This window comes from Centruroides sculpturatus, unplaced genomic scaffold, assembly GCF_000671375.1.
Source record: "Centruroides sculpturatus isolate CEXI.00-Female unplaced genomic scaffold, Cexi_2.0 scaffold173, whole genome shotgun sequence".
NCBI classification, from domain to species: domain Eukaryota; kingdom Metazoa; phylum Arthropoda; class Arachnida; order Scorpiones; family Buthidae; genus Centruroides; species Centruroides sculpturatus.
Window position 1 is genome coordinate 630,019 of NW_019384380.1, and position 13,303 is coordinate 643,321.

The 13,303-nt window shown below is 35.0% G+C and overlaps 1 protein-coding gene across 5 annotated transcripts in view; it reads right to left on the reverse strand.

The window, feature by feature from the left end:
- Positions 1-558: 558 nt before the first annotated feature.
- The window catches only part of LOC111617876 (protein-tyrosine sulfotransferase 2-like), a 40,956-nt gene continuing 28,211 nt past the window's right edge, over positions 559-13,303 (reverse strand). For 2 of the 5 annotated variants that reach the window (XM_023359209.1, XM_023359214.1), the window contains exons 2-5: positions 2,057-2,246; positions 1,738-1,977; positions 1,229-1,677; positions 559-1,157 (exon numbers count right to left, since the gene is read on the reverse strand). In XM_023359209.1, the coding sequence (XP_023214977.1) occupies positions 770-1,157; positions 1,229-1,677; positions 1,738-1,977; positions 2,057-2,188 (1,209 nt within the window). In that variant the 5' untranslated portion in view covers positions 2,189-2,246 and the 3' untranslated portion in view covers positions 559-769. The other 3 variants (XM_023359210.1, XM_023359211.1, XM_023359212.1) reach the window with 3 other exon arrangements.

Below are 13,303 nucleotides of genomic sequence, written 5' to 3' on the forward strand. Positions count from 1 at the left end.
AACACCAGAAATTACACGGTGGAGTCGCACAAATTCTATCATTAATTAAACGCTTGTAACTGATTAAGACAATAATAATAATCGATATAACAACGGTTTACAAGTTACATTAACAGTCGAAGTCCGAATAAGATAAACGTACGTCACACACCGGGAAACAAAAATCGACGACTACGATGTGTGTTGCGTACAGTTCGAGAACGTGAGTTGGGTATTATTCACTCGGAGAAAGACTTAATCTTATTTGTATGACGTCACAATGTTTGTAGGCAATAACAATACCAAGCGATACTTCTCCATTCATCACCCTCCTTATCTTTCCGGCGCATAAGAATTACTTATAAAATCATTAATCTTTACCCATCTGGATTATCTTTTGTAGTATTTACCTTCATCAATTTTGCAAAAATCTTCGTAACTCGCATTCTATCGCTAACCTCACTTTCCACGTCAGTCACCTTTTTAATTAACACATTAATCACGTGCATAAGATGACCCCTCCGAAGTGATTAATTACGGTGGGAAACGTATTGGCGATTCATTGAAACAGGGATAAAATTTTTTCGAATTTTTTTTTTAATATTCATAATCGATAAAACAATTTAGATAATATACACGTAATCCTATCAAATCGATGGAAATTTTGTGTCCTGTGTGGCTTCACCCATCCGACAGAATGTAGAAGTGTAACGTGTTTATATACCTTGTTGGTCCGCATCGTTAAAAGTTATATACCCAGTTTAAAATGGATCACAGTACCTTTGTGTTTTTATATTGGCATCTGTTTTAGTAGATTTAATTTAGCTAACCTGGAAGAAATGTTTTTGAAGTGCTCCACGTTGTCCGTACTGGAAGATAAGTCTTTCACTTTGTTTTGTACCGCCTGTTTGCGAATTTTCTCGCGCTCTTCTATTAGTTTCTTCTCCTTCTCCGCCCAAATCACTTGGTTGTCCACTATTTCTTTGGTGTTCCTCAACACGAAACTGTCCGGTTTTCCGTAATTCGGGGGATTCCCGTTGGGATCGTAACCTAAAACGGCCAACATGGGCGCTATGTTGGCCATGTCTCGAACAACGTCTTCGGGTATATTACCCACCCACTTGCTCAGAGCCTCAAGATTAATAGGTTTGATGACTTGGTCCGTGGATCGCTCCAACCTGTAATAAAGAACACCGCGTTAGAAGACGTCGGGGTGGAGATTCCCGACAAAATTGGAAAACTGGCCTACTTGGATAGGGATATTCCTCCCGGTTTGTCCACCAAATCTTCGTGGTGCAGAACGGAATCGTTCCAGGGAACCTCCAGAAATTCTAGTATCTTCTCCATTCCCTGTTTGGGATGGAGCACCAACTGTTCGTAATAAACGGGGTAGCATATTTTGGGACCCAACTGTTGGCACTGGTAGTACATGGCCTGCATGGCCACGTTCCACTTCTTGAGACACTGTCTGTAGTCGGTGAGATCGAAACCGGTTATGGTGACTTTGCGCGTGATGATGGAATGCACCACCGCCCTGCCGTCGCGTATCAACAATATGTACTTGGCTCTGGGGAAGAGGGAATTTAAATACACGGCAGACCTTAAAGTGAAGGGGTCTTTGTTGCACAGACGCGGTGCGGGCTCTCCGTGCCTTGCTATAATCTCGAGTATGAAGGCGGCCACGGCGTTATCGAGAACCTAGGAGGACAGCAAACTGTAAACACTCCACGACTCGAGTGACCGCAACCGTGCACTTACCTCTCCGGTGATTCCCGCTTCCTGTAGTCTCTTGTACTCGATCGGTGCTTTTAGCCACTGCTGTTTAATACTGAGTAACCTGGGGATGACCCTGGTCTCCTCTCCGCATCTGATGTCGGGATGTGCATCCAACAGCACTCTCAACAGAGTGGTCCCGCTGCGGGGCATTCCCCCAATGAAGATTAGTTGCATGTTTCTGTCGTAAACATATTTTTTATTATCGGGACCCACGATGTATTTCTGAAACCACACCAAGCGCGCGCTGTTAGTTGAAAGGACAGGGAAACGAAAGCACGCTCGCGCGCTCACCTTAACTTACCTGCGGGGGTAACATCATGGGTCTGTTATCGTAGCTGATGCAAGGAGATTTGGAGTAATAGAGGAAAAGTAAACCGATGCATCCCAAAACGGCCAGGAGCACCAAATATTTTCGAGCCCAACGTCCTCCCATCTTTGGGATTTTGCCGAAATGCTACCTTATCTCTACGGGAATCATATCTGAATCATTCCTGAAAAAAGAAAAATCGATTTTTTTTAAGTCAACGTGTAGGGCAATAATCGATTTTTAACTACTAACATTAAAGTAATCTCTAGAAGAGACCTGACGTGGAGACGATCGGCTTCGGAGCAGCACCTAACGACTGAAGTCGAACCCTACGCACCGAGCTGTGCCTGTACCGACTGCGCCCTCTGGTTGCCGCTAAACAAAGTACGAACCTATCACGTGACCATCTCGACACCGCAACGTGTTTTTTAATGTTTAAAAACGCTGGAAGGCGATAATTAGCTTAATTAAAGCTAAGCGAAGACACCACCAAAAATTTTAGAGGAGGAGGAATAGCGTTTTTTTTTTTTTTTTATAGGAGCCACTCGAAATAACGAGGGAACGACGTCCGTGACAAACAAATCTGCATTGTTAACAAAGCGTAAACGTCCCTAAAGGTCTTTCGAATATTCAAACGTTAGAACGGCTTCCACATTTGCATACGAATGAGGAGTGCCGATAAAAATACCTACGAGAGGGTTGGCAATTTAAATATACTTTTTAATTAGTTACAGAAGGTTGTATTAGTTACACTGCCGAAGAAATTATAAAGTTTAACCTTTATAATGACTAAAGAAAGTGGTACAAAGAGCTCGGTCCGGGATACCTTTTGTAACGATTATCAATTAAAACACTCGACTAATTAATTCAGGAATTGCTCTCATTATTTTCGCGTGGCTAAAATATGTATCTGTCAAAATTTCTGATCAACAGATGTAACGTTACGAACAGTTACTCCGCCCAATTATCGATAAAACAAGCTGGCATCTGGCACGTAAATCCCCCGTTTGAATTTAAATTAAAGGAAAATATACACTTATACCTTACAAAATTTAATTTTCAAACCGATTTTGGACCCCCCTCTATACCGTAAACAAAACGGGATTTTAAGTGATTCTCCTATTAAATTGATGCGTGGAGGAGGAGTGAGCATCCTGTGACCGTCTCCGACTTAAGAAGTGCCGAGTTTATACAATTTTTAAGCATTATATCGAAGATAAATCGATATTAAAACGAGGGAAGCAAAATTTGATTTGAAAATCGATAGAAAAGAGCGTGACGAATCGCGGTTTTGTCGCAGGAAAAAAAAAATGAGTGATTAGTCTGACGAAATCAGTATTAAACTCGACATTCTCCATCCGGTATTTTTTCTTTACAAGAATAATTGACTTCTAAACGTTACGTCTCGCGTAATTTCGGGGTTATTCTTTATATCGAGTGATTCAATAAAGTAAAAGAAGACAATCACATTCCGTCCCGTACGCTCCTAAGTTATTTATAGAGATTAAATATCATTTATCACTTATTTATAAGCGTTTTTTGAGAGGCGACGTCCCCTGTAAATTCGTCTTTTTCGCATCGAAATGTACTCGGAGGGGAAGACGACCGCACGGGCGCCTATAAGGGAAAAAAAGATTCGATTGCTAACGTAAAATTAGATTATATTTTGTTTGCGCCAGCGGAATGTATAAAAATTCTATAAATATTATATTTTTTTATCTATAAATTTTGTTAGGACATATCAAATTTATCGAACAAAATAACATACCTTATCAAGGATGAGGGATGTTCGAAATCGTGGAAGAAAAACGTGATGCTGAACACGTGGTAAACGACGTGATGTTTCATTTATGGAGTATAAACTCGTATTTTATCGTTAGAGGAGCATACCTCTTTAAATATTTGAGGCATAGTCGACGACCCGAGAGCATTAAATCTACTTTTATAACGGGGAGGAATGAGGAGAGGAGACATTCCGCAAGACAAAAATAGGATATTAAAATCGAATTAGAGGAATCTCGGATGAAGTATTAACTTATATATCAGAAAACCTCAATGTTTTGACAGGTTTAACACGCGACAGTCTTTGACTGAGCGTGGAATTCTTTGCGTGCTTTCGCATAATGAATGTAACGCCTTAAATTTCTAGTTACGAAGATCTCCATCAAATTCGCTAATCTTCTCCTTCTCCAAAGAGATAAAGATGGAAATTATCAATCTTTGGACAATTGGAATTTCCTACTCTCATTTATATGTGCGGACACGTTCGTTTTGAGCCTCCATTACACTGAAAATCGCTCTTTCTTTTTACATTTCTCGTTTAAAATGTTACATTTTACAGGTTTTTTTATGAGGTTACAATCAAATCTCCTAGTTTAATTCCTAGGAGAGGTGGAGAATTGCCTTTTAAATTCGATTAGGAACACGTCAAGAGCGACTTTTAAACACGATATTGGTCGAAGATGCTTGTGATTTCATATATAAGACGATCATCTCTACGAGTTAACTTATATAAAATCTGGAAAATTTATCATCTCAGCCGTAAACAAGCTGTAAAATGCTCGACCTTATCATCATCCAACAATGCTGTTAAGTAGAAAATTTAAACATACGAGCGAATATATCGTCACCGGATCATTTTTGTTGGGTTCTATGACGCATTTTTCTTCTTTATCACGATATAATCGATAAGGATTTCCCTTTCCTACAATACGCTGTCGTCTCGCCTATATTTATAGTATCAATTATCACCAGACATTAATAATAAGGATAAGAAAAGTATGATGATTTCATAGAAAATCTAATATAGAAAGTTAAAATAAATTCGATAATAGTTTCTGTGGAAGATGCCGACAGCATTTTCTCCAATTCCCAATTGTTACTTGGCATTAGTTATCTTGCGAATCACACAATCTTACTTGTTACGAAATTAACCGCATACATTATGCTAGACAAAGGGAGAAGCGGAGGATGAATGGCGCATCTTGCAGTTAAATTTGAAGTAAAAATAGTCGAAATAATGATATTTTGGAGTTGATAGTGTGTGTGGGGGGAGGATTATATAATTGATTCGATTATAATCGACGTTGAAGTGTACGGATCGACAGACCGACGTCGTGACTGGAATTGCAAAGGTGTCGAATTTTTTGATTTATTTGAATGCTCGAGGGGTAGAAAATCTTACCTTTTATAACGCCAAAACCTCGCGATAACGACTTAAACTTTATAGAATCGCCGAACGAAAAGAACGTTACGAATTATTTAAAAAAAAAGAAATAAAATGGAAGAACCGCGTGAAAAGAATCGAATTTTCGAATATTTCTCGTTTGAATTTAATTTATTAATAACTGAAACGAGCACGTGATCATGTATGCACTCGTTTTCTTTATTGTAATCCACGCGGATCCATAGGATAAAAACATTTAGAGGAGGAAGAGGAAGATGGAGATAGGAGGGAAGCTGCTAAATGAATTATGTGACAGGAACAATACTGTTGGGGTGAAGTTTGCCACTAGCAAATTTACAAAAAATGAATAAGTAAGAAAGATATTTATCACGTCACATCGAGATATATATATATAGGGTGGTGTATCTCTTTTCGACCTTCTACATACGTATAAATTTACAATAACTTCACACCACTCCGTCGTATAAGTACAGATTAATGTATAAATATACAATTTCTAAATTCTCTAGCTTATATTAAGATAAATCAGTGTGTTCCTCTATTTGTCTGTCCGAACGGATCGAAGAAAACCATCATAAAACTTGAAACTGGAATGAGGTATTATATATGTTACTATATATTTACTTGAAAGTATTTAAGTTAAACACTATTAAAGCTATTCAAACCTTCATAAATGCTATTTAAAACACTATTTAAATTGGTTATAAAATAAGGAAAACACTAGAAAAAAATAGAAGTGAAAAGCATATTCTGGTATTATTCTAGTGAACGAAATTAAAATTTTTCCTTAATTAATTCCTGTTCGAAGGAATCCTACAATTTAAACGGGTTAATTGTTATAAAATTTAATTCGCATGACAATAAATTCATTTTTTTTTTAATTGTTAGATAACTTTTAAGTAAAATAATCTCGTTAAAATTTAAAACGGATCGATTTTAATGATTATAATCTGAGGATTATTTTAATAATTCGATCAATTATTATAGAAAAAAAAGGGGGGAGGAATTTCTATGTAAAAATAGTTTATTCGGATGGCCTCTTAACGGGGTTTTACGCTGTTTAATGTTGATGTAGCGAATAAAATTAATTCGAACAATAAAATTTCTGACAATGATACGCATTAAAGCTTATTCTAACACGGATAATTGTCTTTTGTACAAGTGTTTTTAGTAATTTTAACAAATAAAGTACTTATAAATAGTGTAATTTAGAAAATAAAATGGCCGCTGTAGTTGCGTTAAATTATTTTAACGATTCTCTAGTGTTTGTTTAGTGGGTTTTAACAATAAAATCCTCTTTTCTGGTGGATATTAAGTTAATTTTGAGTAAAGAAAGCGTAACTGCTGTAAAATATTAAGGATTTTTTTTAAGGAAAAGCGCTTAATTTATGTCTAAATTGTTAATATGTCGGTGAACAAACGTACACGAAACACGGTAGGTTGAATTTTGGTGTGTAAAAGTACATTCTTCACTAAAATAAAGCATACTTTCCTTAGAATATGACTTAAAACAAGAACCTCGATATACTGTAAAGATCTTCCCTAAGATCTATCGGAGGGTAATCAAACGGAACTCTTCGAAAACCTCCAACAACAACCACCTCTGAATAGCGGCCATTTAAAAAAAAAGGACGTTCTTACAGGTGTTATCGGAGGTTCTATTCTATTCTATACGATTTCAAACTCAAATTGGCGTATAGATCTCATTATTACGTACAATTCCTATTGTCTGGAATACCTCGGTTTAGCGTCAACTAAATGACGCTAAATCGAAACAATTACGTTTAATCGTCTAATTTTAACTGCTTTGCGGGATCATCCTCCACATAATGATGCCTCTTCGCCATTTTCCACTTGTTATATACAATACCTCCCTCTCTAATACAGCTAAAATTGTATATATTACTGGTATGAATAGTTAGGAAGGTTTCCTCATCATCAACTGTCAATTACACTTCGAGAAAACACGGAAAAATCATTTGAAGCTTGTCATAATCTTAAGTGTTTACGACGAAAAGGCGAGTTAAATTACACTTTCAAGTATTTATTTATAGTCCAAAATTAAATATTTAAAACGGTATTGTTGTTATAGTGTGTCTGATACACGATGAGGTAAGGTAATAAACCCAAATATCGGAACGATACACTTAAAATCGCGTCACAAACGAACTTAAGGAGACTTTTTCTTCGATTTAGCGCCACTCTTCGCCCGTAAAACTAGCACTAAATTGAGTGTGGAGTCAAACCGGAGCGATTCGAATAACGATTATATAAAGCTAAACCTCGATATAGCGTCCATTTCGTAAACGGGATAGATATTAAATAAAGAATCCTTTCGGTGTGTAACTTACTATATTCGTTGTAACGATTTGACTCGATTTAACGCCAGTTTCGGAGTTGTAAATTCTAAATTATATAGAAAACAAGTTATATTTCTTTCAGAAGAGAAGAAGAGGGGGGGAAAAAGGAAAATAAAATCCAACTTCGAAGAAATCCTTTAAATTTTTTAGATTCCTAAATTTCTGGATATAGAAAATTGAGATTGTTCTCTCTTATTTATTTCTAAATAAAATTCACTTCACACAACACGAAAAACATTCGAAATATTCCCTATTATTTAGGGATTTTTCAGGAAATTAAGTAATTTGAACAATAAAAATGGAGTTCGGATATATCGAAGAAAGATAAATTGGACACTCGGATAGAGAGAGGTGTGTTATTTCTCAGAAAAATAAATAAAATCGCCTGTTGTTATTACTCCTCCCTCCTTGGTATGTGTATAAAAATGGCGCATTTGGTCTTCCTTCTTTCGAAACGAAAACCAATTTCCCTGTAAAATTTCTTTCAATTTTCGCCGTTTATAAATGGATTTTCACTAGTGTAGTCCATAAAATAACTGACCAATTTCGTTCTCATCCCCCTCCCCATGCTAGGTACAGATGTTAAGTGATCTTTTATAAAAGGGGTAATTTCGATTTAAAGGGAATGATTCCCTCCTATTAAAAAGAAGTTTAATCCAAGCTTAGTAAAAATTTATTGGATACTAAATTTTCATTTTAAGAGGTGTGTGTGGTGTGTTTGTTGGTCGATTTTCAATTCTTAAACGAAAATAATTCGCAGTTTCTCGATAATTTCGGGGGGTTTTACTCGATAATCGTCTTTAAAATAGAATAATGCAATCAATTGCCGGAAAATTTGACACAGTAATCAACAGAAAAATCCCCAATTAGTAAACTACATCACCCTTCTTACCTGTAATCTACTTCTAGCATCGGATAAACGAACGGGGGGAAATTCCCTAATTATCCCTCGATACAAGTAGAGGGTGGCCCAGAAATCAGTTAACAGAGAGGCATCTCTAACAGCTTGGAAACACGTCTTGGACTTTTGGGCCACCCTTTGCGAATTTTTTTAAAGTCCGTTCGATTAAGGAAATTGCCCATTAAAATAGTATTAATTGGGATTAAATTTAGTGGGAACGTAGGAGAATTTTACGTGTAAATTATGCATATTTTCCGCTTTAATTTATGAATTTGTATGCAAATTAAAGGCGCCAATTACTTGAAACTAATTGAACCGGATCGAAGTGGAAGAATCGAAAATAAATTCGCGTTTTAATTGAAATTTCGAATATTTTAATTAAAATTATATTATATTAATGTTCGAAGATAAAATAAATTGTAGAAATTCTCGCTCAAATTTTCATTTAAGATTTTAAAATCAATTTTTCGGTCGAGAATTTCTAGTAGAAGTTAGGATATTTTAAAAATTATTCTCATTCTAACAGCTGATTGGTCGAGGAGTTGATTGGTTTGGAGATCGACCAATCGCTGCGCGATTATCCAAAAGACGTGCCAATCAGCGAGCGAGTTTTCGGTTTTCAAAAATTTAAATGGAAACGATCGGGCGGCCATTTTAAAAAGTGTTCCTAATTTTACGTCAATCTGACGTCATCCTTACATTTCTATCATTATAAAAATGTAAGAATGACGTCAAATTGACGTATTTTTTACTCTCTCAAAAATTATAGTTTAAATACAGATCGGATTTACACGCAAGACACAATTTGAGGCATTTCTACACATTTAGCGCCATTAATCATAAAAAAAATAAACACGGCCAAACCTGCGTACAACGGCCACCGGCGGGAATATAAAAATGGTCGCCGTTCGGAGGTTATTTTGTATGAATTCTAAATACAAACATTCCTGAATAAACGGAGGTGTCCGTTGTTAACAGTTTGCCATTATCGAATGCTTACTGTATGTACTGTACACTTCTCTGTATTCTAATTTAACAATTATTGGAGATTCGAGTGAATTTCACGGAGGAAATTTATATAATTTATACAGAGTTTTGATATTTTTTCCGGAGCGTATTTCTTGATTTACGGGGAAAAATATAAAATTTAAAATATCTATTACATCATAAGGCACACAGAAAAACATGAAAGAAGTCCCATTTCCCATTTGAACAATTTATATAAGAGGTAAAACGTAAATATTTATCAATATTTCAGTCGATTTTTCAGATGAAAGAGCCTCTTTCACGTCCATTCGAATTCCGGGAGAATCTCTTTTAATTTATTACGCTTAAAAACGAACGTTTACTTATTATTTTGCCGTCTGTTATATTACTTTATAATAATTAATCAATCTCATAACAGATGGCACCACACACAATTTTAACTCGTGCAGGGAAAGTTACGCAACTCGATGATAGATTGTTTTTTCTCCTCTATAAAAGGACGAAGACATTACTTAATTTCGGGGATGTTTTTAATTTTATAAAAATACTTAAATAAATGAATGGGAGGTATTATTTACTTCAATTTATTTGGAATTATTTGCAAGAAATTACACGTCCATTTGCATATTTTATGGAAAGTTAATTAGTAATTCATCTCTCCATTCTACGTTTTGTCTCCATAAATCAAAGGATGCGGATGAAGAGGAAACTTTGAAGATTGGATATTTTAATCTCTATCGTCTTTACGCTAATAACTGTAATTTAAAATAGGTTTTTTTTTGGTCGTTCGTTTTGATCAATCTTCACTAAAGTACTATCATTAGTTTACCGATAACGAAATATGGGTTTGCACTGTTATCGACCGGCAAATTTACTTTGATATAATACTTATACTTAAACTATTCGTACTTATTAATATAGTATAGTATCTGACGCCATACGATAAGGAGACATTTTGAATTATTCTTTTTTTTTGGCAGACATCTTTTTTTGCTGAGTATTGATTAACGTTTCATAATGTATCTCTCTCTCTCTCTCTCGAAGCCACTCGATAGACTTCAAAATACAAGAATCGATACGTGTGTCGGTCTGCTAAACAAACTCGTGTATTTTTACAGTTCTAGCAAAGACATTCGGAAGAGGGGAGATGTACATTTGCGAAAATACACTGTGACTTGTATTTTTGTGAAGATTTACGTGTTTTTCCCTTCTCCTGTAATCCTATTTTTTGTGTATTTCCTCTCTCCTTTGGGCGCATTTTTAGTGAAGATTTTTGTATATTTTTCCCCTACTATGGGCGCAGTTTTAGTGAAGTTTTTTGTATATTTTCCCTCTCCTGTACGCGTAATTTTAGTGAAGAGTTTTGTATATTTATCCTCTCCTGTGGGCGCATTTTTACTGAATATTTCTGTATATTTTCTCTCTTCCGTGGGAATATTTTTAGTAAAGAATTTCGTACTTTCCCCTCCCGTGCAAGCGAGTAAGATTACTTAATTACTATGAAGATAAGCGATTAATAATCTAAAATTAAACTGAATTTTAGACATAAAAATCATTTGTTTTTAACATTAAAAAATCAATAAAGTATATAAAATCTAATTTGCATTTTTATAAATAAATGTATAGACTTTGCATCATATTTTAGAATCGTTAAATTCACAAAATAATAATATGCAGCTTTATTTTTTTATTCTTATAATTTATTTTCTGAATTTATTACTCGTTTATATGAAAATTACTAATAAATCCAAGGCAATAATCGTATCACGTTACTCTTTTTTTTTCTGTCTCCTCTCTCCTTTTTATCACGGAGAAAAGACAGCAATAAAGAATACAAAACGGGATTGAATGAGGTGGAAGGAAGAGGGGGAAAATCATCTGTAAATTACACGAAATAGTGTTTTTGAAGTCGATAAAGTGGCCAAACAACGATTAAAATTGGCAGTTTTATTGAAAAATCTTTTATCTACTGGAAATTTCGCTTGGTGTAAACAAGAATTAATAGTGACACTTTATAGGCAATAGAGATTAATTCTGTTTCTAGTTCCGATATTCAATTTTGTACGTCATTAAAGTGAAGCAATATAAATTATTGATAAACAGTTCAAAACAGGGGAGATTTTCCTCGAATTCCATTATATTAAATTCATAGTCGAATCTCGTTATAGTGTCAATAAATAGCCGGATCTTACCCACAAAATTTGAGAACCCTTCTGTAGCTTGGATGGTCGTCACCAAACCACGCGACTTTCGGATCCCCCCGAACCCTTATTCTTTTAGTTACCTCGATTTAGTGACAATTTGGGAAAGGATCAAATAGTAACGCTAAATCGAAATTTGAGTATATTTAAGCTCTGACAAAAAAAAGGATTTTAATTCCTTCACGTAACACTGAAAATACACCAAACTTAATGGAATGGAGTAAAAGAAAACCCTCTTAGTATGAAAATTCTTTAGTTTTTTTAAGCATTTTTACGAATTTTACTTTAGAAATCGAATAAGAAAATAATATATTCCCCTCTTCCACTCAGAGTTTCGAGGGTGGAAACAAAGGGAAGGCAATATTAAAATATTTTCGAAGTTATTATAAAAATATCCATTCGCTGACAACAATTCATCAGAGCGTAAAAGAAAAAGAAAAGGGGGAAACAACTGTTTGTTTTAATGGAAGAGTGTAAGTTGCATATCGTCACTACTCCCTAGTGATTGTTGCATTCTTGCAACAGGAAAAAAAGAACTAAGTAACAACTGCGCGAGTTAATATTAATGAAAGAAACAATAACAACAAAAAAAATCTATTAAAAGAAAGTGGGAGAGAGAAGAAACAATTGGAATAAGGACGAACAACTAACTACAAAATCACGTGGTACACACAGAATTTTTACACCGGTTCTACTGTTACTTTAAATAATTTCTTAAATTTTTTATGCCTGTAGGGAATAAAAAAAAACAGGAGAAGAAACGAGCGCGAATCGACACATGCCAATAATTTGTCAGAAACTTTTCTACACGAGATAAACTTCCTTTTTTAATATTGCAACGTTGGAAACGATTTCCTTGTTAATATTGCAGTGTCCGAGCTAAATCTAATAGAGACAACAAATATAGAAGATGCATTCATCAATCACGATTGTACATCGAAGAGGAGGATGCACACAATTGAAGATTCTTTACTTCGTTGATTCTTGACGGTTTCCAGCTAAGAAATGCTTTATTCTTATTAATACCCGTTCGTGTTTATAGCTTAATCTTCTTTTGCAACGACTCGTAGGTGAGATATGAAGAACAAAGTAAGTTTTAAAGCTTGGTTATTATCATTTAATGGAGGAAAAGGCCTCTTATGTTACAGCTTAGGACCTCGGTAAGTCTATATCCAGCCTTGTTCATAAGATGAAGATGAATTTGCACCATATAGAATGAAACTTTCTTACTTTTTATGCAAAAATATGATGTTTATCATCATCATTTTTTATAGAGGATAACGTAGAATATAATAATGAAGACAATCTTCCACTTTAAGATATCGAAGCCATTTTTGAAGAGAGACGTAAGAGGAAAACTTCTGTTTCTTCTTACAATACATAGGCAAAAAAACAAATATTTCGAATCGAAAGTATTAAGTGGTCTATTATTTCCAACAACAGAAAATACAGGATTATAGGGAATGTAAGAAAACTCCACCTAATCCTCCCCGCTCGATAACAACATCTAACGAAGCGTAACGACTTTCTCAATGAAATTTTTCGGTAATGACGTTACTTAAGAACCTACAAAGAATTAAAGGCGAAGAGAATTCCTTCTGTCCT